The 22761-nt window shown below is 48.8% G+C and overlaps 1 protein-coding gene across 2 annotated transcripts in view; it reads left to right on the top strand.

The window, feature by feature from the left end:
• Nucleotides 1-18617: 18617 nt before the first annotated feature.
• The window catches only part of Ttll11 (tubulin tyrosine ligase like 11), a 234034-nt gene continuing 229890 nt past the window's right edge, over nt 18618-22761 (top strand). For both annotated transcript variants that reach the window (XM_057755098.1, XM_057755097.1), the window contains exon 1: nt 18618-19202. In XM_057755098.1, coding sequence (XP_057611081.1) covers nt 18786-19202 — 417 coding nt within the window. In that variant the 5' untranslated portion in view covers nt 18618-18785. The remainder of the gene's footprint in view (nt 19203-22761) is intronic.

The following is a 22761-nucleotide window of genomic DNA, read 5'->3' as shown; positions in this document are numbered from 1 at the left end:
GTAATTTTTATACTCGATATTTGCTCTTACTGTATATAATTTTGTATTAGGCTTAGAATTCTCTTATTTAAACAAAAGGGAGAGATACTGTAGGAAATCCTTCAGCCAGTAGCCTTTAAGTTACCCACTCGTTTGGGCATTGCCTCTTATACTATAAATGCCATTGTAAAGTGCATGCTCCCTCTCTCTCTGGCTTCTGGATTACTTGTTTGAGCAGAGGACTGTGATCTGTGAGTCTACCCCTAAACAAATAACCCTTTATTGTACTCAATTCTGAGATACTGTGGGATTTCTTTTTAGTGTACCTCTTCACTATACCAATTATAATCAACCCTCAAAATGATGTCCCTAACCCTGAGGACAAACTTTGTTGGGAGAGGGGACATCGTCTTCTAGAATGACTTCCAGCTGTCGTGTGGGCAGTATTCTTTCTATGGGATCTTATGAAAGTAAAATGATGGTTGAGTTTCAAGATTACTGTCTGGTAAAATTGCAAATAGTCTCTGGGTCTTCAGTAGAGTTTTTCTGAGGTTCCTATTTGGAGTTTTGGGCTGTGGACCATTTGGGCCTTTTGGATTGGTCTACCCAGTAGGTGTGGAGTTGGGATCCATGTTGGGTGCCATGGATGCTAAAGTGAAGATGGACGCTAAAAAGAAATCCCACACTAGCTCAGAATTGAATACAAAAAAGAGTCATTTATTTAGGGGGAGACTCACAGATCACAGTCCTCTGCTTGAACTGGGAATCAGTAACCAAATCCAGCAGCCGGAAGAAAGAGCAGGCATGAGCTTTACATTGGCATTTATAGTATAAGAGGCCATGCCCAAGTGTGTGGGTAACTTAAAGGCTACTGGCTGAAGGATTTCCTACAGCACGCCATCCTCCAGGAAGTTCTTTAAGTAGGAAGGTAACAATTAAAAATAGTCAGAAAGTCCCAGAAACTAACCACACTCACTAGGCCCTGCCTTGCCAGAGTGAACATTAAAAGTTGAGGTCAGGGTAGGAGCAGAGCACCCAGGGCCTGCCAGATACTCTGTCTTAGGGTTTCTATTGCTGTGAAGAGACATGACCATGGCAACTCTTATAAAGGAAACCATTTAATTTGGGCTGGCTTACAGTTTCAGAGGTTTAGTCCATTATCTTCATGGCAGTATGTAGGGAGACATGGTTCTGGAGAAAGAACTCAGAGTTCTACATCTTGATCTGCAGGCAAGAGGAAGTGAACTGTCTACCAAACTAGGCATAGTTTGAGCATATGAGACCTCAAAGTCTGCCACCACAGTGACAAACTTCCTCTAACAACTAACAAAGCCATACTTGCTCCAATAAGGCCACACCTTCGAATAGGACCATTCCCTATAGGCAAAGCATTCAAACACATGAGACCATGGGGAGCCATACCTTTTCAAACCCCCATATTCTACTCCCTCATCCCCATAGACTTATGTCCATAACATAATGCAATATTCATTTAGTTCAACTTCAAGCACACATGCCTTTAATAATCCCAGTACTCATGAGGCAGAGGCAGGCAGATTTCTGTGAGTTGAAGCCAGCCTGGTCTACAGAACGAGTTTCAGGACAGCCAAGGTTACACAGAGAACCCTGCCTCTAAAACCACATACACACAAAAGATTCAGTATAACTGGATTTATGTTGAGTTCTTTGATTCACTTGGACTTGAGTTTTGTGCGGGGCATTAGATATGAACCTATTTGCATTCTTCTACATGTCAATATCCATTTATGCCAGTACTATTTGTTGAAGATGTTTTCCTTTTCCACTGTGTAATTTTGACTTCATAGATGTGTGGATTTACATCAGGATCTTCGATTCAATTCCATTGATCCACATGTCTGTTTTTATGCCAGTACCATGCTGTTTTTATTACTATAGTTTGATAGTAGAGCTTGAAGTCAGGGATGGTGATGTCTCTGGAGGTTCCTTTATTGTAAAGGATTGTTTTGACTATCTTGGGTTTTTTTCATATGTAGTTGAGTACTGTTCATTCAAGGTCTGTGAAGAATTGTGATGGGATTTTGGTGGGGATTGCACTGAATCTATATATTGCTTTTGGTAAGATTGCCATTTTTACTATGATAATCTTACCAATCCATGAGCATGGGAGATCTTTACATTTTTGCAGGGGAGGAACTTGGTCCTGCCTCAATATGGTGTGATATGCTTTGCTGAAGCTCATGGAACGCTTGCCCATTCTGAACAGAGAATAAGAAGTGGATGGGGTAGGAGCATAAATGGGAGGCAAAGGGAAGGAATGGGAGAAAAGGAGGGAGGGGAAACTGTAGTAGGAATGTAAAATAAATAAAAATTTTTAATTAATAAAAAAATTAAAAAGGAAGAAGGAAGGAAGGAAGGAAGGAAGGAAGGAAGGAAGGAAGGAAAATGTCCACAGGCTTGCCTACAGCCCCATCTTACGGAAGATTTTTCTCAGTAGAGGCCTCCTCTCTTCAGACGACTTTAACTTGTGCCAAGCACATAGGACTTACTAGCACAGCCTCCAAACAGATTTCTAAGTAGAGTGTTCCACTTCACACAGAGATAAGGAGTTTGCCTAAAGAATCCTGACTGCAGGACAGGGACCAGCAGGCAGGTGGCAAAGGACTAGAGGGTTGCAGGCTTTTAGGGTGCCAAGCTGTCCCTAAGTCCTCAGTGCACCCACGCTGGCTCCATCCTTCACTCTCCCTGGGGTATCTTTACCCTCTGGCCGCCCCTCTCTGGTGGTGACCAGTGGTGTTTTCAGTACCACTTGGCCCTCTTACCCAGTTGGTGCCAGTTCCCTGAGAAAGGGAGGAGGTGTAGGTGAATGTGGTAAGTAGTGGTGTTGGGATAGCCTGACTTATCTGGAAGCCAGGATATACTTAGAGCACAACAGGACAGCTCTGGAGGGGTGGAGCCGCAATAGGACAGCTCTAGATGGTAGAGCGGCAATGGAACAGTTCAGCCCTGGAAGAAAGATATGGTGACTCTAGGGAAGCCAGGCTACCTAGAGCTGAGATGGGACAGCTCAGCCCTGGCTCCCTTCAGTTCGGCTCCTGCCAAGCTGCCTGGCTCTGGGTAATTCTTCCTGACTGGCCTGGAGCTGACCAGGCTTTCCAAGCTTCTGGGATTGGACCCTCATTCTTCTTCCAGAGTCCAACACACTGATAAAGCCAAACACATCACTGAACAACGCCTTACAATTGTCATGGACTCTTGCTAAGAATTTAACTAGAATTGTCTGGTTTAGTCTTCAACAACCTTACCAGTTTTGAGACAGAAAATGTTCTCTGGGTTTGTTTGAGACAGAGTTTTCTCTGTGTATTTCTGGCTGTCCTGGAACTCTGTAGAAGACCAGGCTGACCACAAACTCAGAGATCTGTCTGCCTCTGCCTCCCCTCCCCACCCCAGCAGCCACTACTGGGATTAAATGTTAATAGGGGTCATTTGCCCCCCTCCCCGCTGCAAGCATCCCTTGAAGGCTTGCAGTCTAGGGAGTCCTTCACCTGCCCCCAAAGTCCTCCCCACACCTGAGTTCTCCTTACCTCTAATGTTGCTGAAGAAATGATTCCCTCAGGTTCTCCCAGTCCACCATCTGTCACACGACTACACCACAGGACTCACCTGGGACAGGACGTTCAGTGCAGGGATCCCAGGGGCCAGACTCACTGATTCACGTCATAGATGGAGATATGGACTGGGTGAGTCTCCTCAGTTTCTGAGCATCTCAAGCAACACATCTGCCAATTTTCTCACTCAGCTCACCACTGCTCTCAAACACACGTCCCTCTGCTTCCATTCTGGAAAACATCTCCATCCATCCTTCAGCTGATCGTACCTCAAGCTCCCTGTCATCTCTAGGCTACCCTCCTCTCTCTCTCCCCACTCTGCCTAACTGTGCCCAATACCCCAAATAGCACCTGGATCATAGGTGCCTGGTGGGATGGTTGGCTAGTTCTAGCTCTTGCAGCTGTCTGTAAACTCGGTCCCTGCGATCTAGACTCCTCTGAGCAGCCAGGGTAACAGGAGCATCTTATCCCTGTCCCAGCCTGCGGCCCTGCCAACCTCAGAAACAGCATTCATGCTCTCCTGGTTTGCAAAACCCCCAGTAGCCCACCCACCCCTCTCTCCACACACTGCTATATGGAAACTTCTAGCCATACCATAGGTCTTGTAGGCAGCCAACCGTGCTAGGCTGATGATTCTTTCACACTTTGGATTGGCACATGCCTATGGTCCCCCACCCCTATCCCATCTTCTCAGTGAGTGATTCATACTTTGGAGGTTGTTCAAAAGTCACCCTGTCTGAGGCTCAATTAGCCTTCTTTGTGTCTCTGTCATGGAACTTAAGTTTTGGACTTACTTACGGATGTGTCTGTTCAATAAATGGACAAGACTGTCCTCAGGCCCCAGGACTCATCTCTGTCTGGAGTACCCAGCAGGGACCTGGGCTTCAGAAGCAGGAATGAAGGACAGGTTACCTTGTGTAAGACTGGATGGGTCTGGGTCCTGTTCATGCACGATTCCCATATAACTGAGCATGTATTGTGACCAAATGGGAGTCACTCAGCAGACGGCCCTAACACAGACTCAGTTCTTACAGTGGTCATTTGCTACTGATCCTGATCTGGGGAGCTGACTGGACTCTCCTGAGGAGTGCCCCATGTGGTGCAGCTGAGGCTGCTCACTGTAGCGACACTCAGTTGGGACTGGCAATCTCATTCTGATTGCTCACCACTCTGCTGTCCTGATTGCCCTTTTTATAGATCTCCCCCTTTCCTCCTCTTAGACCCTCCTGGGTTCCCCATAAACTGATAGCCGTTTTTATTATCACATACATATATATAAATACAACCTACTGAGTCTGTTTTTGTTGCATGTGGCTGCAATGGACAACTGAGAGACCAGTCTGTCTCCATTTTGTAATCAGGAGCCATTTTGATTCTGTAGTTCAGTTAATTCCTGTTTACTGTAAAACTTGTGCTTCTGTTCCTCAGAGCTGGGCTGCACTCCATAGGATGCTCTGCCATAAATGTTCCAGGGAGTCCCTTAACTGCGCTGCAATATTAACTGCCTGGTCCTGCTTCTGTACCCATGCTTGCTCCCCACCCCCCATTACCATTGGCCCTATAAAAAGAGCCCTAGAAGTAGACTCAGGGGTGATCTCTTGAACTCTGCCTTGGGAGAAGTCAGCCACCTGCCAGATTCCATGCACATGAATATAGCTGCTTTAATTTGGCCATAATCTGGGTCAGGGTCTTTCTCCTTGAGTCTGTGGATTAGACAGTAAGGGAATTCATGCCTGGGAGAGGCTAAGACTCTTTCACCTACCAGTTACTATTTGCCTTTGTTGGGGTGGGACCTCTAGAAAATTCCCTCCTTCCATGTTAGCATGTCCACAATACTGCCATGGTCCTGGGCTTTGGTCTTCCTTATGAAACCATTTCTGTGAGAGAGTTTTTCATATCAGACTTCCTGGTATTCTGGGTCTTGCAATGTTGCCATTTCTTCCTCCATGATGTTCTCTGAGTGGTATAGATGCACACACTGAGCCTGGGCTCCTTAGGAGACACTGGACCCATAAGCTGTGAGGAGGGCTGGTAGCTCCATATGCCTGTGTGAATGAGGATATGATATAGTGTAGAAGTGATTGTGTTGGCCCAGCAAAGTCTGCTGAGTCTTTACAGCATGGTGTTGGACTTCCAGGGTAGCACATTCCAAAAGGATGCGTCCTGCTGCACAGGAGCTTCTCAGGCCTTGACTTATGCCATACTTACCATTGTTCTGTTGTTCAAAGCAAGTCACATGGTCACAAGGGGGTGTCTGTATGCTTTATGTGGGACTGTCAAGGAACCTACCCACCACAGTCACGCTTCCTTCTTCAGAAATGACCCTGGATACATCTGAGCCTCCTTCCCTCCTACCAGATCACAGGCATGTTGGTCTACAAGTTTGAAGTGGGCTCTGGCCCACTCTGCTCAAGACCTGGTCTCATTCACAAAGGATGGCTCTGAAGATGACAAGGCAAGCTTTAGCTTTGGTTGGATTTGCCTCTTTTCCCTTAGGAGGCCAGGGCTTTGGGAACAGCGTCCTTCTATGGGATATCCATCATCACAGACAACACCTGAGAAAAGGGGCATCGGAGAGTCACCCAAGCTGCAAGGCTTCCATCTCCCACTCCCCACCCGTGCTCTCTCTTCGTCCCACTTTCTGATTCAGAGAGCTGGGCTAAAGGACTTTAAGATTCCTCCATGCCTCCTCCTCCTCCTCTTCTTCCTCCTTTCCAATGTGCTGAGGGTGGAACCCAGGATCCTGCGTGTTAACACGGAGCTACACATGAGTCTGCTGCATGTTAGTACTGAGCTGAGCCTGTGCTCCTTACCTCTTCTGGGCTGCTTGCAGCCTGGTGATGTTGTATTGTTACAAGGCCATTTACCTCATGTGCCTACGATCTCCCAGGTCTGCACTGACACCTTTGTCTCCCGTCACTCTAGGTGTGTGGGGGAGTGCCATGTAGTCCCAAGTCCCACATTGCAGTCCTGTGATGTCTACACTCGGACCTAGCTGCACAAGGCCTTGTGTCCAATGCTCTGCCCCACTCAGGGGAGGGCACCCTGTGATCATCTCTCTTTTCTTCCCACCAAACAATCACGCTGAGCCTAAGATACTCCTTGATGGAAGAGGGTCATCTTTCTATCTGTTGCTTTCATTGGTTAATTAATAAAGAAACTGTTTGGCCTCTGATAGGGTAGAATTAAGATAGACAGAGTAAACGGAACAGAATGCTGGGAGAAAGAAGCCGAGTCAGTGAGTCGCCATGATTCTCTCACTCCAGACAGACGCAGGCTAAGATCTCCCTGGTAAGCCACCTCGTGGGCTACACAGAATATCAGAAATGGGTTAGATCAATATGTAAGAGCTAGCCAATAAGAGGCTGGAACTAATGGGCCAAGCAGTGTTTAAAAGAATACAGTTTCCGTGTAATTATTTCGGGTAAAGCTAGCCGGGTGGCGAGACGCAGCCCAGCCCGCTGCTCTTATTACTACAACTCCTGCTGAAATGAAGCCTAAGTTAGCCTGTGGCCTTGAGGAACAACTATATAAAGGGCCCCTGTTCTGCATGTATAGCATGAGTGAAAAGCAGACTTCTGTAATGTAGCTGAGGTGTGGGAATGCCTGTTACTGCAGTATAACAGCCTGTTCTGACTGACGCCTACACTTGAGCTCAACGTAAGAGACAACAGGGCTGCTGAAGCCCTTTCTCCAGCCCTTATAGCCAGCCTTCCCGGGAATTCCTTATAGCCAGCCTTTCCAGGAATTGGTAATTTTTTTTTTCTCTTTTCTCTCTCTCTCTCTCTCCCTTCCTTCCTTCCTTCTTCTTTCTTTCTTTCTTTCTTTCTTTCTTTCTTTCTTTCTTTCTTTCTTTCTTTCTTTCTTTCTTGTATTTTGAAATAGGGTTTCTCTGTGTAACAGTCGTTGTACTGGTCTTGTAGACCATGTTGGGCTTGAGCTCACAGAGATCTGCCTACCTCTGCCTCCCAAGTGCTAGGATTAAAGGTGTGCATCACCACTGTCCAGCTCAGTAAACCATTCTTTAGATTATTTCCAAATCTAAATCTACTGGAGGCCAATGAGGGTCTTGGCTAATTGGTTGTTGTAAGTTTAGAAAAACAAAGGGATCAGGTGTCCAAAATTTGAAAGATAATTCTCTTTTTAACTCACCGCCTCTTCCTGCAAGACAGGTTACTTCTCAGACTGGGCTACTTGGGGTTTCCTGCTTTAACCTGTCTTCTAATGCCAGGCTAACCCTGAGCACACAGTGGCACGGATTTTTCCTGTGCAGCACAGACTCACGTACATGTTCAGCGTCTATTGCTCCAATGCCTGGGTGAGGCATCTCTCTTGAGTACCTGCAGATGACTACTCCCTAAAATATTTTCAAACCTTGACAGCTCTTCAAGAGAAGAGCCACTTGTTAGGAGAGTTCCCTGGCTTCCAATTTCCCTTGACCTTTTCAGAGAAGCGATTTGAAATCTGGTGTTTATTGTCTGCTTTCCCATAGTGTGGAGACAGAAAGATCCCCATTCAGACTAGGCTAATTAGAGAACCCCAGGTCCCAGGGATAGGTCCTGCCTCAAAACACAAGGTGGACAGCTGCTGAAGAGGGACACCTGAGCTTGACTTCTGACCTCCATATGTATGCACATATGCACACATACATACCTGCACACACATGTGCACCAACACACATGAACATGCTCAGGTCCCCTATTCATAAAGAAGGTCACTTCATACTGATTAAGGGAACTAGCTACTGAGAGGCCAGTACAATTTAAAACATGTGCAAAATGAGCCTGGGAGCACACAGTATGAGAGACAAAGCCATACACTTCTCCCAATACAATAGTAGTGGGTGATTAATACCCACTCTCGCCTTAAGAACAGCATCCTGACCAAACAAATAGAGAAAAATAGAAGACTCACTCTCCTGAAGCCAAGGATAGTCTGCATCCTCCAAACACAGGATGAGTCAAAATAAGCCCTTTCTTCTAAGCTGCTTTGTCAGGTCCCTTATCCTAAGGATGAGGAAAGTAAACAATGCACACATGGTCCACAAAGTTGTCAAAACTAAAAGAAAAGGATGGATTTCTAGATGCATATGACTTACCAGAGTGAAGCCAAAACTAATGAGTTCAGAGATCTATAAAGGGCAATAAGAAAGTTCAGGTCCTAAGGGATTGCCTGCCAAATTCTACCCAAACCTGAAAGAACTTACACCAATACTTCCTAAATTATTTCTCAAAGTAGAAAATGAATAAATGCTTTCAAACTATTTTAATAAGACCAATATTACCCCAATAACAAAATTGGACAAAAACACATCAAAAAGAAAATGAAAGGCCAATCTTTCTGATGAGTACAGGTACAAAAATTCTCAATGAAGTACTACAAACTTAATCCAACACACACACACACACACACACACACACACACACTGTCCGTCCTCTTCCCAGCTTAGGAACCATGTCGGCCCTGAGACCTGTGTCTAGCCCATATGTTCTGCACCTGGGCATGCGAAGTGTGGTTCTGTAGAGGTCTCAGATGATGCTGAGCACCCCTGCATCAGTGCACCCCACAAGAGCAGCATCTCCGCATGATTCTGAGCCTGCTCTGAGGATTCCTCAATGTATCAATGTATTCTGGTCCCGGCATATCTCTATCTATCTATCTATCTATCTATCTATCTATCTATCTATCTATCTATCATCTATCTATATCTATCTATATCATATCATATCATATCATATCATATCATATCATATCATTATTCACTAAATTCTAATGGGTTTCATTCCAGAGATTCTGGATAGTTCAAAACACAGAAATCAATAAACAAATTCAAGGATAAAAATCATGTGATTATCTCAATAGATGCAGAAAAAGCCAGATTTCTAAGATCTCTCATAATAAAAGCCTGAGGACTTTAGGAACAAAAGGAACATATCTCAACATCATGGAGGTCATTTATAACCAACCTAGAGCCAGCATCATACTAGATGGAGAAAAATAGGATAAACGGATCATGGTCTAAAATGGTGATGACGACAGCATATCCCAAGCAGGTTGTTCATCCGTTACAGCCACGCCCATTTGTTTTTAATAGAGCAAAGGGGAAGTCACGAGCTGTTGAGAATAGTAGTCGGAAACCCGTCTTGGGGGATGACAGAAAAGGAGATGCTGCCGGTAAGTAGCTAATGGAGTGGCCAGCGTGAAGGGGAGAGATTCCTTGATTAGGGAAGTGCACACAGAACCATAGACTGTGTGCGGAGGGAGAGCTGTTTAGCAGGAGGTGGCTCCAGAAGCCTAGGTTCAGAACAGGCAGAAGCAGAAGGGCAGCTTAGGGGAGAGGTAGGAATGAGCTGATGTATCAGAACACCCCCGCAACAGGAAGAGCTTGGCTGGCGCTGGGATGGAGCAGGCGGGGTGGGGCAGACACAGTCTGCAGAAATTGGAAGCCCCTACTGATTAGCACCTCTCCCACTCCCAGCAAGTCCTGGCTTTGTCCTGGGGAGGAACCCGGAGATCTAGCCACTAAGGGGGCATGGGAGCCATAGTGAGTAAAGAGGCTGGACCTGGACTGAGATTCAGCTGCCAGGGTGTCACCTGAGGCGGGATGAGATAGGGCATGGGCCTTCAAGGTCAGCATAGGATGGGGCAGGGGCCTTCAAGGTCGGCATGGGATGGAGCAGGGGCCTTCAAGGTCGGCATGGGATGGGGCAGGGGCCTTCAAGGTCGGCATGGGATGGGGCAGGGGCCTTCAAGGTCGGCATGGGATGGGGCAGGGGCCTTCAAGGTCGGCATGGGATGGGGCAGGGGCCGTAATGTGGGAGGGAACTGTATGGAGACCCTAGTGTGAAGAAACTGAGCAGAGACCAGAGGAGTCGGGAAAGCGCTGTGAAGGGATTCTGTGTGCTCCTTGCCCACCTCCTGAACCCTGGGGTCAGAGGTAAATGGAAACTGGCAAAGGAGACTGCTAAAGCTGCATGCACACCCATTGTGGAGGACCTGCTCTGCCCTGCAACAGGCTGCAGAGGGTAGTTGCTTCCAACAACCAGCAGTGTGACCATGCCTTCTGTCCTTGGGCTTGGATACTCGGCCTCTCTTGACTCACCGTGGAGCTATAGCTGCGAGGCCAGGCACATTGCTGGGCTTTCCTACTCCACCCAGAGAGAAGTTAGGCAGAGCAAATTGCTTGCAGCCATGAAAATGTCAAAAACGCAACACAAATACACACACTCCTGGTTGTGGCCTCTTGATCCAGTCCAAGGGCCCCTATTGCTGCGGGATAATGCTTTTGTACTCTGTAAAGATTTGTCACTCATATTGGTTTAATAAAACACTGATTGGCCAGTAGCCAGGTATGATGTATAGGTTGGGCAACCAGACTAGGAGAATTCTGCAGAGATGCAGTCACCAGCCAGATGCAGAGGAAGCAAGATGAGACTGCCTCCGTGAGAAAAGGTACCAAGCCACATGACTAAACATAGACAAGAATTATGGGTTAATTTAAGATGTAAGAACTAGCTAGGAATACGCCTAAGTCATTGACCAAACAATGTTGTGATTAATACAGTTTCTGTGTGATTATTCAGATATGGGTGGTTGGGAAATGAAACTGCAATCTCTGTTTCCACCCAATAGTCAGAGTCTGAGGCACAGGAGACCCTTAGCACCAGGGGACCCCATCAGCAACCCAGGCTTTGTTCTACACGGTTGTTGCTAGGTAACTAGCTAGTGACTCTTTGGGTATCTAGGCTTGGTCCTCAGCTCCTGCCTCCCAAAACCCGATTCCCTAGGTCTTTTCATTTGGATAAACAAATCTTCTAAAAATCAACAACAAAGGCCCTGTTGTTTATATACTTTCTGCACCCCACCCCGAGATAGGATATCTTTGTGTCCTACGGATTGGCTTTAAACTGTATTCCTCCTGCCTACCCTCCATAGGGCTTGGGATTAAGTTGGGTGTCACCATATCCAGCCAATTCCTGCCTACTTAGTGTCTACTTTTTCATCTTTGTATCTATCTAGTGTTTTTGCTTCTGCAAGCTGCAAACCCTAGAAGTGAGAATCAGAAGATTTAATTTAAAATTTGTGTGTGTGTGTGTGTTGCTGGGATATAGGAGCCAGTGCCTCTCACATGCTTGGCCCATGACCCAGGCTGAACTGGGTGCACATAGTGTCTCACCTCTGCAGTGTGGGGCTGGATGTGATAGATTTGTGGCAAACAGAAAAGAACAGGAGTCCCATAGCCCAAGCCTGAGCCCCTGCCCTGACCTGGGAGACTAAGTCACACACTGGTGACTCCAACCTTTTGGCTCAGTTGATTTCCCAGGGCAAGCTCCTCCTGGCTTCAAGACCCTCCTGTTCTAAGTCACGCCTTCCCCCCAGCTTGGAGTCCCAGAACCCAGGAGCACTGTCCCTCCTCTCCCCAGCTCCTAGCTTAGGAACCATGTGTGCCAGCCCTGGGACCTGTGTCTAGCCCATATGTTCTGCACCTGGGCATGCAAAGTGTGGTTCTGTAGAGGTCTCAGATGATGCTGAGCCCCTGTATCAGTGCACCCCACAAGAGCAGCATCTCTGTATGGTTCTGAGCCTGCTCTGAGGATTCCTTTATCAATGTGTTCTGGTCCCGGCACAGTACAGGTTGGCCAGCAACTTCAAGAAGGTGACTGTACAGGCAGCAAGAAGTCTTTGTCAATTCTAGAGTTTTGAAAGTTGCCTACAATTAACTTATTGTTTACTTAGGTACTATTATATCCTTCTGGAGTCTTTGATGGAGTTGAAGAATAGATAGTTATGGTTTTCCTTAGATATAATAAAAGATAATGTAGATATAAATATCATAACTGTAATTCTTGATTGATACCTGTTTTGTTATATGTAATTTTACTATATTGAAGTTAAAGCCTTCCTTTTTGTTTAAACAGAAAAGGGGAAATGGTGTGGGATGTCTATGTGTTGTTTTTATTTGTTAATTAATAAAGAAACTGACTAGGCCTACAGCATGGGAGGAGGAAGCGGAGTTAGAGAGACGCCATGGAGCCCCACCAGAGACAGACACTGGAACTTTACCACAGACACATGGCGATCCACAGATTAATGGAGATGAGTTAAATTAATATAAGAGTTAGCCAATAAGAAGCTAGATCTAATATGCCAAGCAGTGATTTAATTAATACAGTTTCTGTGGATTATTTCGGGTCTAAGCTAGCCGGGCGGCCAGGAACCAACAAGCGGCCTTCTCCAGCAATGTCTCTCCACCCCACCCCATCCTCAAACTCCCTTCCATCCCTATTCCACATTCTGGGAGTTTCTGCCTTTTCCCAGCTCTCATCTTTGTCCCCTCCCAGGCACTTTCCTCCTGTCCCTGCTCACAGCGTCCCTGTCATCCTGGAGACAGGAAGAATCATTCCCTCTGCCACATCGCAAGGCATTTTGCAAGCCTCTGCCACGAAGCAGGTCCCACCTGTTGTGTACTTTTGTCTTGGGAATATTCCCCATCCTCACACCAAGTAGATAAAGGACAGCATGGGTCTTTAAAAAGTGGGGTCATTTAAAATAAATTTTAAGCAATGTGTCTGGTGTCCTGCCATATCCTACGAAAAGGTTTTGTATCTGAGCCCTAAGTCTGGGACTTAAGGTAGACAGGGGCTAAGTACAATGAAGCGGGAGCATGTACCAGGCATAAGGACCAACAGTCTCAAAAGTCTAGCACCTATGCCTTTCTGTGAGGCAGGTGGGAGCCGTTTAGTGTACAGAGTCCTATGGTCCCCTTCCCTGTCCATCCACTGCTAAGCCTTCAAAAGTTGGGCCTCTAGTGCCACCTGGTGGCAGGTCTTGACAGAAACAAAAAAAAATCTGACATAAAAGTAACCCACGGCTTCTCCCCTAGACAGACTCTTCTGGTCTCCCCTCCGGAAGTGGACTCATTGTGAAAATTATACAACAATAGCCAATTTTAGTGAAAATTTATTATACATTTAATGAAGAAATTGCATGCTTATTGCAGAAAATTTGGAAAGCACAGAAAAGAACGAAGAAATATGACACATTTAATGGGCACAACCTAGACTAACGACGATTAATATTTAGAAATATTAACTTCCAGCGACTTTAAATATTATTTTTTCTTAGCATTCTATACACACACACAGACACAGAGAGACAGAGACAGAGACAGAGAGAGAGAGAGAGAGAGAGAGAGAGAATGCCTCTCAGTGCTTGGGGGCCAACCCCAAGTTAGAATCTTGTCTTTGCCATTACTGACTGTGTGACTTGAACAAATGAGTAGCAATTTCTTTCACCAGCTGTGAAACATGGCTCCTGGAGCTGTCCAGAGAAACAGCAGGACACCGGTGGGCAAAATGAACAGTCCAGGGCCTGTTACAGGGCAGTTACTCACCAATAATAGATCGGGATGTAAAGCTGTCTTCTAAGTCCTCAAAGAAGCCTCCAGAAATAGAGTTGATTTGGGAGTTCGGGGGCATGAGGAGCCACAAGGCTGCTACAGTTTCCCAAAACTGAAAGGAAAAATTCAAGCAAGATCCCGTGTCTCCAGCACCACAGATGTTCCTATTTGTCTCTAAATTCTTTCAGGCCCTCTTTATGTTGGGCAGTTTTTAAACAGTAATTACAGCGCTTGTACCATTCCCTTGATGCTACATCACCGACTTCTCCTCTAGGGCTAAGGCTGTCACCGGCAGCACTTGCCAATTAACTGTTTCCTCAGTGTGGAGTAGCTGAAGCACGAACATTTTCCCTCACACATTCACTCATTCATTCATAAGATCCCGAGTGCCTCCTCTCTGCCAGGCACCAGACTAGGCCCTGGGTCATTGTGGCCCACAGGAGTAGAGCATCCCTCACTTCTGGCCCCTAGACTGACGACACAGTCATGGAAACAGACAAGCAAACTCCCACCTTGGGGCTGTAAGGCAGTTCCTCACCCTGACCTACTCTTGCTCCCAGCAGTCACGGTGGATGCTTCTCTTGGAGGCACCTCCCACAGGGTTGGAATGTCCACTTACATATTCTGGGGGCTTCTCTTGGAGGCGCCTCCCACAGGGTTGGAATGCCCACTGACATATTTTGGGGGCTTTCCTGAGAAGTCAGAGGTACCTGGCTGTGTCCAAAGCTCCTGACAATGGGGCTCCAATGGGCCCTTTGGGCCCTGCTCTTCCTTCTCCAAGACTTGGGTTTCATGTGGTCCAGTCGGCATCCCCAGTCCCAAAGGCAGATGTTCTCTGCTTGCATCCATGGTGATCTCTTCTCTCAGCGAGGCCCTCCACTGGCGCAGGAGCATCTGAAGCAGGGATATCCTCAGCTGGAGGATGGAGCCTCAGGGACTGTGACCCAGCAGGCAGAGCACTTGGCTCCTTCTCCACTGACTCTAACCATGGCCTCTGCAGTGGCCACCCTGTCTTTCTGCCTTTCCCATTCTCAAAATCAAGCTTATAGTCTATGTCTGATAGAGAGCCTGGCTTGTAATTCATGGGGAACTCAGCATTCCTGGAACTGCTGAGCAGTTCTATTACTTCAAGTAACCATATGGCCCTCAGGCTTCGTCTTGATTTTCGGTCTCTGTAATTATCTCCCCTAGAGAGGACTGCTGTAGGTTGGGAGATAAGAGGCATCTCAGCAGATGCACACTGAAAGCTGAAGAGTGTTCTAGGCAGAGGAAGGGCGCATGTAAAGGCCCTGAGGCAGAGAGATCATGGGTGTCCTGCTAAAGTAGCTATCCCTATGTGGCTGATCATCCCAGATTTGGTAAGTTGTAAAACATTTGTTACTGAATTCATACTGCTTTTTGCAGACGCCCATGTTCTGGCTTCTTCTAGAGAGACATCAGTCCGATTTGTCCTTGCCTAGACTGAGGGAGGAGGCTGAGATGAGTTTTCTATGGCAGTCAGGCTGAGGCGGAGGGTTATCATGCCATCAGTATGGAGAGTAATTACTCCCTCCTGAGGGCACTGGGGAAAGCTGCTCAAAAAGACAGCATCCAGGATGAGCCTGAGTTCCCCTGGCAGAGACACAAAAGAAGGATCACCAGGGACACCAGGTGGAGGGAACAGTGGGTACTAATTAAGTCACAGAAGCAAAGAGAGGGTGTGTTCCAGAAATGGGGATCAGAAAGTCTTGAGACAATGCACATGCTTGAAGTTTATGGAGAGATGCTGGGAAACTAGGGGAGATTTCTAAGCAAGGAGGGAGCAGTTCCAGCTGCAGTGTGAACGGATGGGAAGGTCCAGCCGCAGTGTGAATGGATGGGAAGGTCCAGCCGCAGTGTGAATGGATGGGAAGGTCCAGCCGCAGTGTGAATGGATGGGAAGGTCCAGCCGCAGTGTGAATGGACGGGAAGGTCCAGCTGCAGTGTGAATGGATGGGAAGGTCCAGCTGCAGTGTGGATGGACGGGAAGTTCCAGCCGCAGTGTGAACGGACTGGAAGTTCCAGCCACAGTGTGACAGTGTGAACAGATGGGAAGTTCCAGCTGCAGTGTGAATGGACGGGAAGTTCCAGCTGCAGTGTGAATGGACGGGAAGGTCCAGCTGCAGTGTGGATGGACTGGAAGTTCCAGCCACAGTGTGACAGTGTGAATGGACAGGAAGTTCCAGCCACAGTGTGACAGTGTGAACAGATGGGAAGTTCCAGCCGCAGTGTGAATGGGGATGGGAAGTTCCAGCCACAGTGTGACAGTGTGAATGGACAGGAAGTTCCAGCCGCAGTGTGAATGGGGACGGGAAGTTCCAGCCACAGTGTGACAGTGTGAACAGGGACTGTAAGTTCCAGCCGCAGTGTGAATGGGGACGGGAAGTTCCAGCTGTGGTGTGAATGGACGGGAGTATAACAGATGAGAGGCAGAGACACCCAGGAGGAGGCTGCTGCAACAGCTCAGATCAGAGGCAGATGCTGATTGAACCAGGGATGGCAGCCAAGAGGAACAATACCTTACTGTAAAACCCACAAGACTTTAGGGCTGGACTGGCTTTAAGAAAGGGGGGAGTGAGGGCTGTTAAGCCTTGGCAATTTTCAAACTTCAGTGAATGAGGGTGGTGGTGACTACTGAAACTACAGACACGGGGGGGGGCAAGAGGGGCAGGATTTGGGGGTGTAGAAGAAGAAAGAATGGCTGGGCAGCAAAGGCATCTTTCGGATACCACAAACAGCTCTGGGAGCCTCCAGCTTGACTTTGATTTAGAACAAGCAGAGGAGCAATTTTAACAATCACACCCACAGGCTCAACCAGATGTTCTAAGTCAGTGTCTGGAAGAGGGTTTCGGATCCTGCTTCATCAATGAGCGTCCCAAGTCCCTCAGTAGAGGTGCTTGAACAAAAGCATCCATGGCTGCTGCAAAGGCGGCTATGGTGAGCGAAGGCAACTAAGTCATGCGCTGAGATTACTGGCCAAGGAAACGAGACTTTTGGAGAAATGGGGAAGGGGCCACCTTCCTCCAGAACCCTTAAAGTAAATGAGGCAGAATTCAGCCAAGTGCAGGCATGGCTGCTGGTCAGTCCAGGACTCTGTTACAACTCTCTAACTCCTTTTCCTAAAACCTCAAGCCCACCTAAATGTGTCTCCCTTAGGCAGGAGAAGAGAGACTGGCTTTAAAATTCACACCAACCTTACTTGGGAATAGTGATTCACGCCTTTAATCCCAGCACTGAGGAGGCACAGGTAGGCAGATCTCTCTGAGGCTGAGGCCAGATAGTATACATAGTGAGGTCCAGGACAGCCAGGCTAATAGAGAGCATCTCGACAACAATAACAAAATCGTGGCAGCTATGAAAAATTGACAGCAGGGGCTCAGAGAAATCCTTGTACACAAATATTAATGGCACTTATAGTCACAAGAGTCAAGGGGTTAAAATAACCCAGAATGCTTAGATAGGCGTATGGAAAGTACTGTGTATGTACACACAGCATTTGTAGGCTTTAAGGGAGAGTGAAACTCTGACACCTGCTATGACGTGAAGACCTCGAGAGCCGAACAAGACGGACTCAAGACGGTCCAGTGGTGAGATTCACCAGGGCGGAAGTGGAACTGCGGTATCCGGACTTGGGGGTGGAGCAAAGAACCCAGGACTTAGTTCATGGGTATGCTTTCAATATGGAAAGTTCTAGAGACCTGCCATAGTGATGGTACACACAGCAATCTGAAAGTAATGCCTACCACCGGACTGCGTATTAAAAATAGTTAAAATGAGGCCTGGAGACATGGCTCAGAGTGGTCGAGCACTTGGAGGCCTTTCCAGAGGACCTGGCTCCCATTAGCACCACATGGTAACCCAAAACTTTACCGTTTCAGGGAATCTGATGCCCTCTTCTGGTTTGCTGGGGCAGCAGGTGCACACGTAGGACACATACATACATGCAGGCAAACACTTATACACATAAAATAACAAATGAAAAAAGTAAAAATGGTAACACACACACACAATTTTACTATAAAAAATTGTTGCTGCCGGGTCCACGCCTTTAATCCCAGCACTTAGGGAGGCAGGGTCAGGCGGATTTCTGTAAGTTCGAGGCCAGCCTGGTCTATAAGAGCTAGTTCAAGGACAGGTCCAAAGCTACAGAAAACAGTCTCGAAAAACAAAAACAAACAAACAAAAAATTGCTGCTGTCCCCTGTGCATAAGGAAATCTTCAGGACTTCTCTATCCCGTGGGAGATACCTGAAAGCCAACGAAGGTGATCTCCCCTCTCAGTCTGGCGCTCATAGAATAGGGATGAGTGGGGGGATGGTCTGGAGTTACCCAGAGAGTGTAAGGCTAGGGAAACTGAGTCTTGTGTTTGCAAAACATATCGCTCCTCACAAAGTCCTCCTCCTTCCAGGCTCGGGAGCGGGACTGGAGCTCAACACATTTTACCCTCAACCTCGCTATCAGCTGGACAGCTTCTGGGCGCTCAGCAACTTAGCGAGGTCCGCAGTGAAGGGCCTGAGCGGCTCGCTGCCCTCTTCCAAGATGGCCGCCGCCGCCTCTGTGACAGGACTGGTCACGTGGGCGCGCTCGCTTGTGAGGTCGCGGTGCCTCGGCAGGCGATTGTCCCTTTCCGGGCCCCGTCCCGAGGCGGCGACTATCCCTGTCAACCGGAGCCTGAACGATCATGGCAACGGGCTCAGGCGGGGAGCGCGTGGCGGCGGCGGCGGCGGCAGTTTGGTCGCGGGTCGGGGCAGCGGAGCGGCGGCGGCGGCGGTGGCTGTGGCGCCGGCACCGGCCCTGAGCGCCATGCAGCGCGGCAGCCCGGAGCGGGAGCTGGCGGTCGCGGCGGCGGCGGCGGCGGCGGAGGAGGAGGAGGAGCAGCAGCTGAGCGTGGACGCGGGCGCGGCCGGGGAGCCCGAGCGCCCGGCGCGGGAGGAGCAGCCCAAGGCCGCGTTCCCGGTCCCTGCGCGACCCCGGGCGGCCGAGGAAGGCGACGTCCATGTCGCCCGGCGGCTGCCGCCCGCGCTGCCCCTGGCCCCGCCGAGGCCGGCGGCGCGGGCCCTGTGCCAGCTCGCGAAGGGCCGGGGCCGGAGCCGGAGCCGGGGCCGGGGCCGGTACCGGCGCGGCTCGGGTTCGCTGCGGCCGGTCACCGTGGACAGCTCCAAGGCGCGCACGTCCCTGGACGCGCTGAAGATCAGCCTTCGGCAGCTCAGGTGGAAGGAGGTGAGGCCCGCCGCCGCGTGGGCACAGGGGGGTCGTCCTTCCAGGCCCCGAGCCGCTTTCCCGGGCAGCGCAGCCCTTGCCCTGGCTCCGCATGTCTGTAGTCTCCGTTACCGACTTTGATTTTCTTCATCTCAGTCCTATTTAAAGTTTTGTAAACTTTAGTGCTTAGAGTTCCACTCCGCTCTTGAGCCAGGTTTGTACTCGACGACGCCTCACTACAGCCTGCTAACACCCTGCTACTTAGCTGTGCGACCTTGAGCAAGCTGCTCTTCTTCTTTGGCCTGTTAACTAACCTCTGTAAAGTGAAGCCGGGTAGTTACCTTGAGGGGGCTTACTGCCTAGTGATCGCACAAGTCTTCTGTAAGTGACAAGCCACTTTTATCGCTCTCCCTTCCATCCCCGCCACCGCAGACACCCCCGCAGACACCCCCGCAGAGCACGCCAGTGTATGATTCCGGGCATGGAGCAGGTGTCAGTCAGTGGGGGCTGGAAGCGTGAGGAGATGAATCACTCACCCTTGAAGTCATTTCTGTCCTTTTAGGGTGTGCGGCAAAGCACCAACGAATCCGAGAGGTTTCTGTTGCCATCAGCAAAGTAAATAAGGCCTGTTGGCTTGGTTAGAGCATGGGAGCTATTGACGAGCTTTTGGGAGCGATCTGCCGCAGAGAGCACCAGGACATGGGCAGAGCCTGTGCCGAGACTGTGGTAGACGTGGTTTAATGAAGTCAGAAACTGGTCAGAAGGAGCGGGAAGACTCGGTTCTACAGTGTCTAGATTTGTAGATAAAGTCCCATGTCCAGCCCATAGAGGAGAGGGCCAGAAAGGTAAAGGTGGACTTGTCAGTGTGCAGTCCTAGTGAAGAGAGTCCAGGGACAGACATGGCTAAGGACGCAGTCTGGCCAGCCAGGGCCAGTGTTCAACTTTACCCTGACAAGGCACAGAAAGCAGGCTTGATCTTGTTCACTGGGTTTAAGGACTGCTCAGCCAACCCAACCCAGGTTCATTCTCTTATTTTGTAAATACTCCCTGTGGCCGTACTAAGTTCTGTGCTGGGCTGAGGTAGTCACACTTTGTGCCCTTGCCTTCAGGCGTTGGTAGTTGATCAGGGAATGAAATGCAATAATAGGTAGTCTGCATCGGTAGGGCTGCTGCTGCCACTGTTGCTGCTGCTGCTGCCGCCGCCACTGTTGCACTGCACTCCTTCCCCAGCTGTGTGCATGGCTTACTCTGTGGCCTCTGGAGAGCTCTGACGAGATGGCACATTCTGAGAGAGGTCTCCAGCCTTGCTGCTGTCTCACAGCATGGAGCTCTATCTGACACTGTTTTGTTGGCTTATCGTTTTGTTCACCAGAATGTAAGCTCTTCGAGGGCAGGCATTGTGTTTTGTTATTGCTGTACTCAAAGGTGTCTGGCATATGGATGTTGTTCAATAAATATCTGTTGAATGTGTGAACATATTACGTGATGAGTGTTTCTATACGCTGTGGGAGCGGAGGAGGCCAGCCCCAGCACAGCTTCCTGGGGGAGTGAAGCCCAAAGGAGTCTTGAGTGTCCACAGCGGGCAGAGGTTTTTTAGTGGTATGGCCTCTGGGTTTCTGGTAGGGGAGCCGCATGGGCCCCCGCAGAGGAGCAGTGTTTGTGGCTCCCAGACTGGGAGTGCACCTGAGAGGGAAGGAAGGCAGTAACAGTGAGCCTGAGTCCCATCACACGATGGGGCCTGTTCTTGAAAAGAAGCCTTGCAAGCCCATGCAGAAGTCTGAGGCTCCAGTCCATCAGCTGTACTACTTTGGACAATCAAGTGAAATTCTTCAGGCCTCAGTTTGCTCATGTGAACAATGAGGGTAGGTGGAGCACATTCAGGCTCCCAGTCTCCCACTGTAAGCACCGGATGACAGTGGTAAACCCTTGTCAGGGAGCCCAGCAGAGTGAGCGCTTCCTAGGACCCTACCTTGACTGCCCCACCATCCCAGGCCTGCCTTCTGACACGTGCAAAGCATGTTGGCATGCAGGTAAAGATGCTCATTCTATGAACATAATTCAATCACAACAAAAAGACTTCACTGTGACTTAATGATTTACTTAATGCCACCCTTCCTAAGGGACTTGTGTCCCTGTGTTGTGTTCAATACCCAACAAATGAATGTCTGGATGTTTGTAGCATAACACGTATGTCATTGGGTATACTAGAATGTGGGGCTTCAAAACACCAGCCTACAGAACTGACTTTCCCCTATAATTGCTGTGTCCTTAGCATCTAAGACAAAATGACGAGTAATATAGAGATGGACTCGGCACTAACAAAGTACAGACACAGCCTTTGCAGGCCTCAGTTTGTGCATGTGCTGTGGAAGCAGTGTTGACAGATCCTAACTTGTGGAGAGCCTCTTTGGGGCATGTGCGCTGATGTCTGCCTGTACTGCTGAGGAGTGTGGGAGTTCTCAGGCTGGCTGTGGCGGAGGTGAGTGGGTAGCCCAAGAGAAGGAAGGTCATGCTGGGAGTGGTTACACCTGCTTCTCACACAGGGACCTGGGAAGCCAAGACAGGAAGATCACCAGCTCAAGGCAAGCCTGGGCTACATAGCAAGACCTTGATTCAAAAAACAAAACAAATAAATGAAGAAAGGCCAGGACTGGCAATCAACATGAAGGTCCCCTCTCTCTTTGTAGGTGTGTAGGAAGAACCTTCCCACTGTGGTCCGCTTCACAGAGGGCCCTGAGCTAGCCCATGAATGCAGAATGTGCTCAGCGACTGGGAACGTTTCCCTTCCTTTTTTGGTTTCTTTGTAATTCCACACATATCTAAAAACCACCATGATGTCCACAGTAATGAGCCCTTAGTCTATACCAGACAAGTATTTAAACTTCCTAATCACTCACTACAGTAGCTGCATCATCGTACCCATTTTATAGATGGGAAAACTGAAGTACAAAAATGCTGACCTATGTGGGGCCATACGTGAGTCAGGGGCAGAGCTACCACTTGGGGTGGACAGGCTTCAGTTCCCTGCTCGTCTGCAGACGGCAGCAGTGGACATGAATAAACTAGGCTCCTTATTGTACAAGAGGTCTCACTGAAGAGGCACCGAGCTGCAAACCAGATGGCCACAGTCCTGTCTGGGGCCCCAGTGGGCGAGGCAAGGAGTCAGAGCCAGGTTTCAGGTATAGGAGTGACATGTTGCTGGCTTAGGGAGCATGAGGGGAACAGAAAACCAGCTGCAGACCATGCTAAGAAGCGTGCATTCATATCTGCACTGCTCTGCTGTTTCCCTTGCCCGCGTGCCTCATGCTAACTCAGATGGTTCAGTTTTTAGTTCTGGGCGGGTCGAATTCACCTGTGTCCATATGTTCACATTTTTTCTGCAAGAGCAAATTCACGGACGGTAGCTCTGTAAATCTGCAGATGTGAATAAAGTGATTCTCAGTTGACAAAGTCACGTGTCCTCAAATCACCACTGACAAAGTGGGATGGTTCCTGGCTGACATAGGGAGGCTCCTCCCTCCCTCCCTCCCTCCCTCCCTCCCTCCCTCCCTCCCTGTTTCCCTGTCTCCCTCCCTCCCTG

The sequence above is a fragment of the Chionomys nivalis genome, chromosome 22 (assembly GCF_950005125.1).
Source record: "Chionomys nivalis chromosome 22, mChiNiv1.1, whole genome shotgun sequence".
Lineage (NCBI taxonomy): Eukaryota > Metazoa > Chordata > Mammalia > Rodentia > Cricetidae > Chionomys > Chionomys nivalis.
The sequence above is the reverse complement of the archived record's forward strand: the minus strand, read 5'-3'. Positions and strand labels throughout refer to the sequence as shown.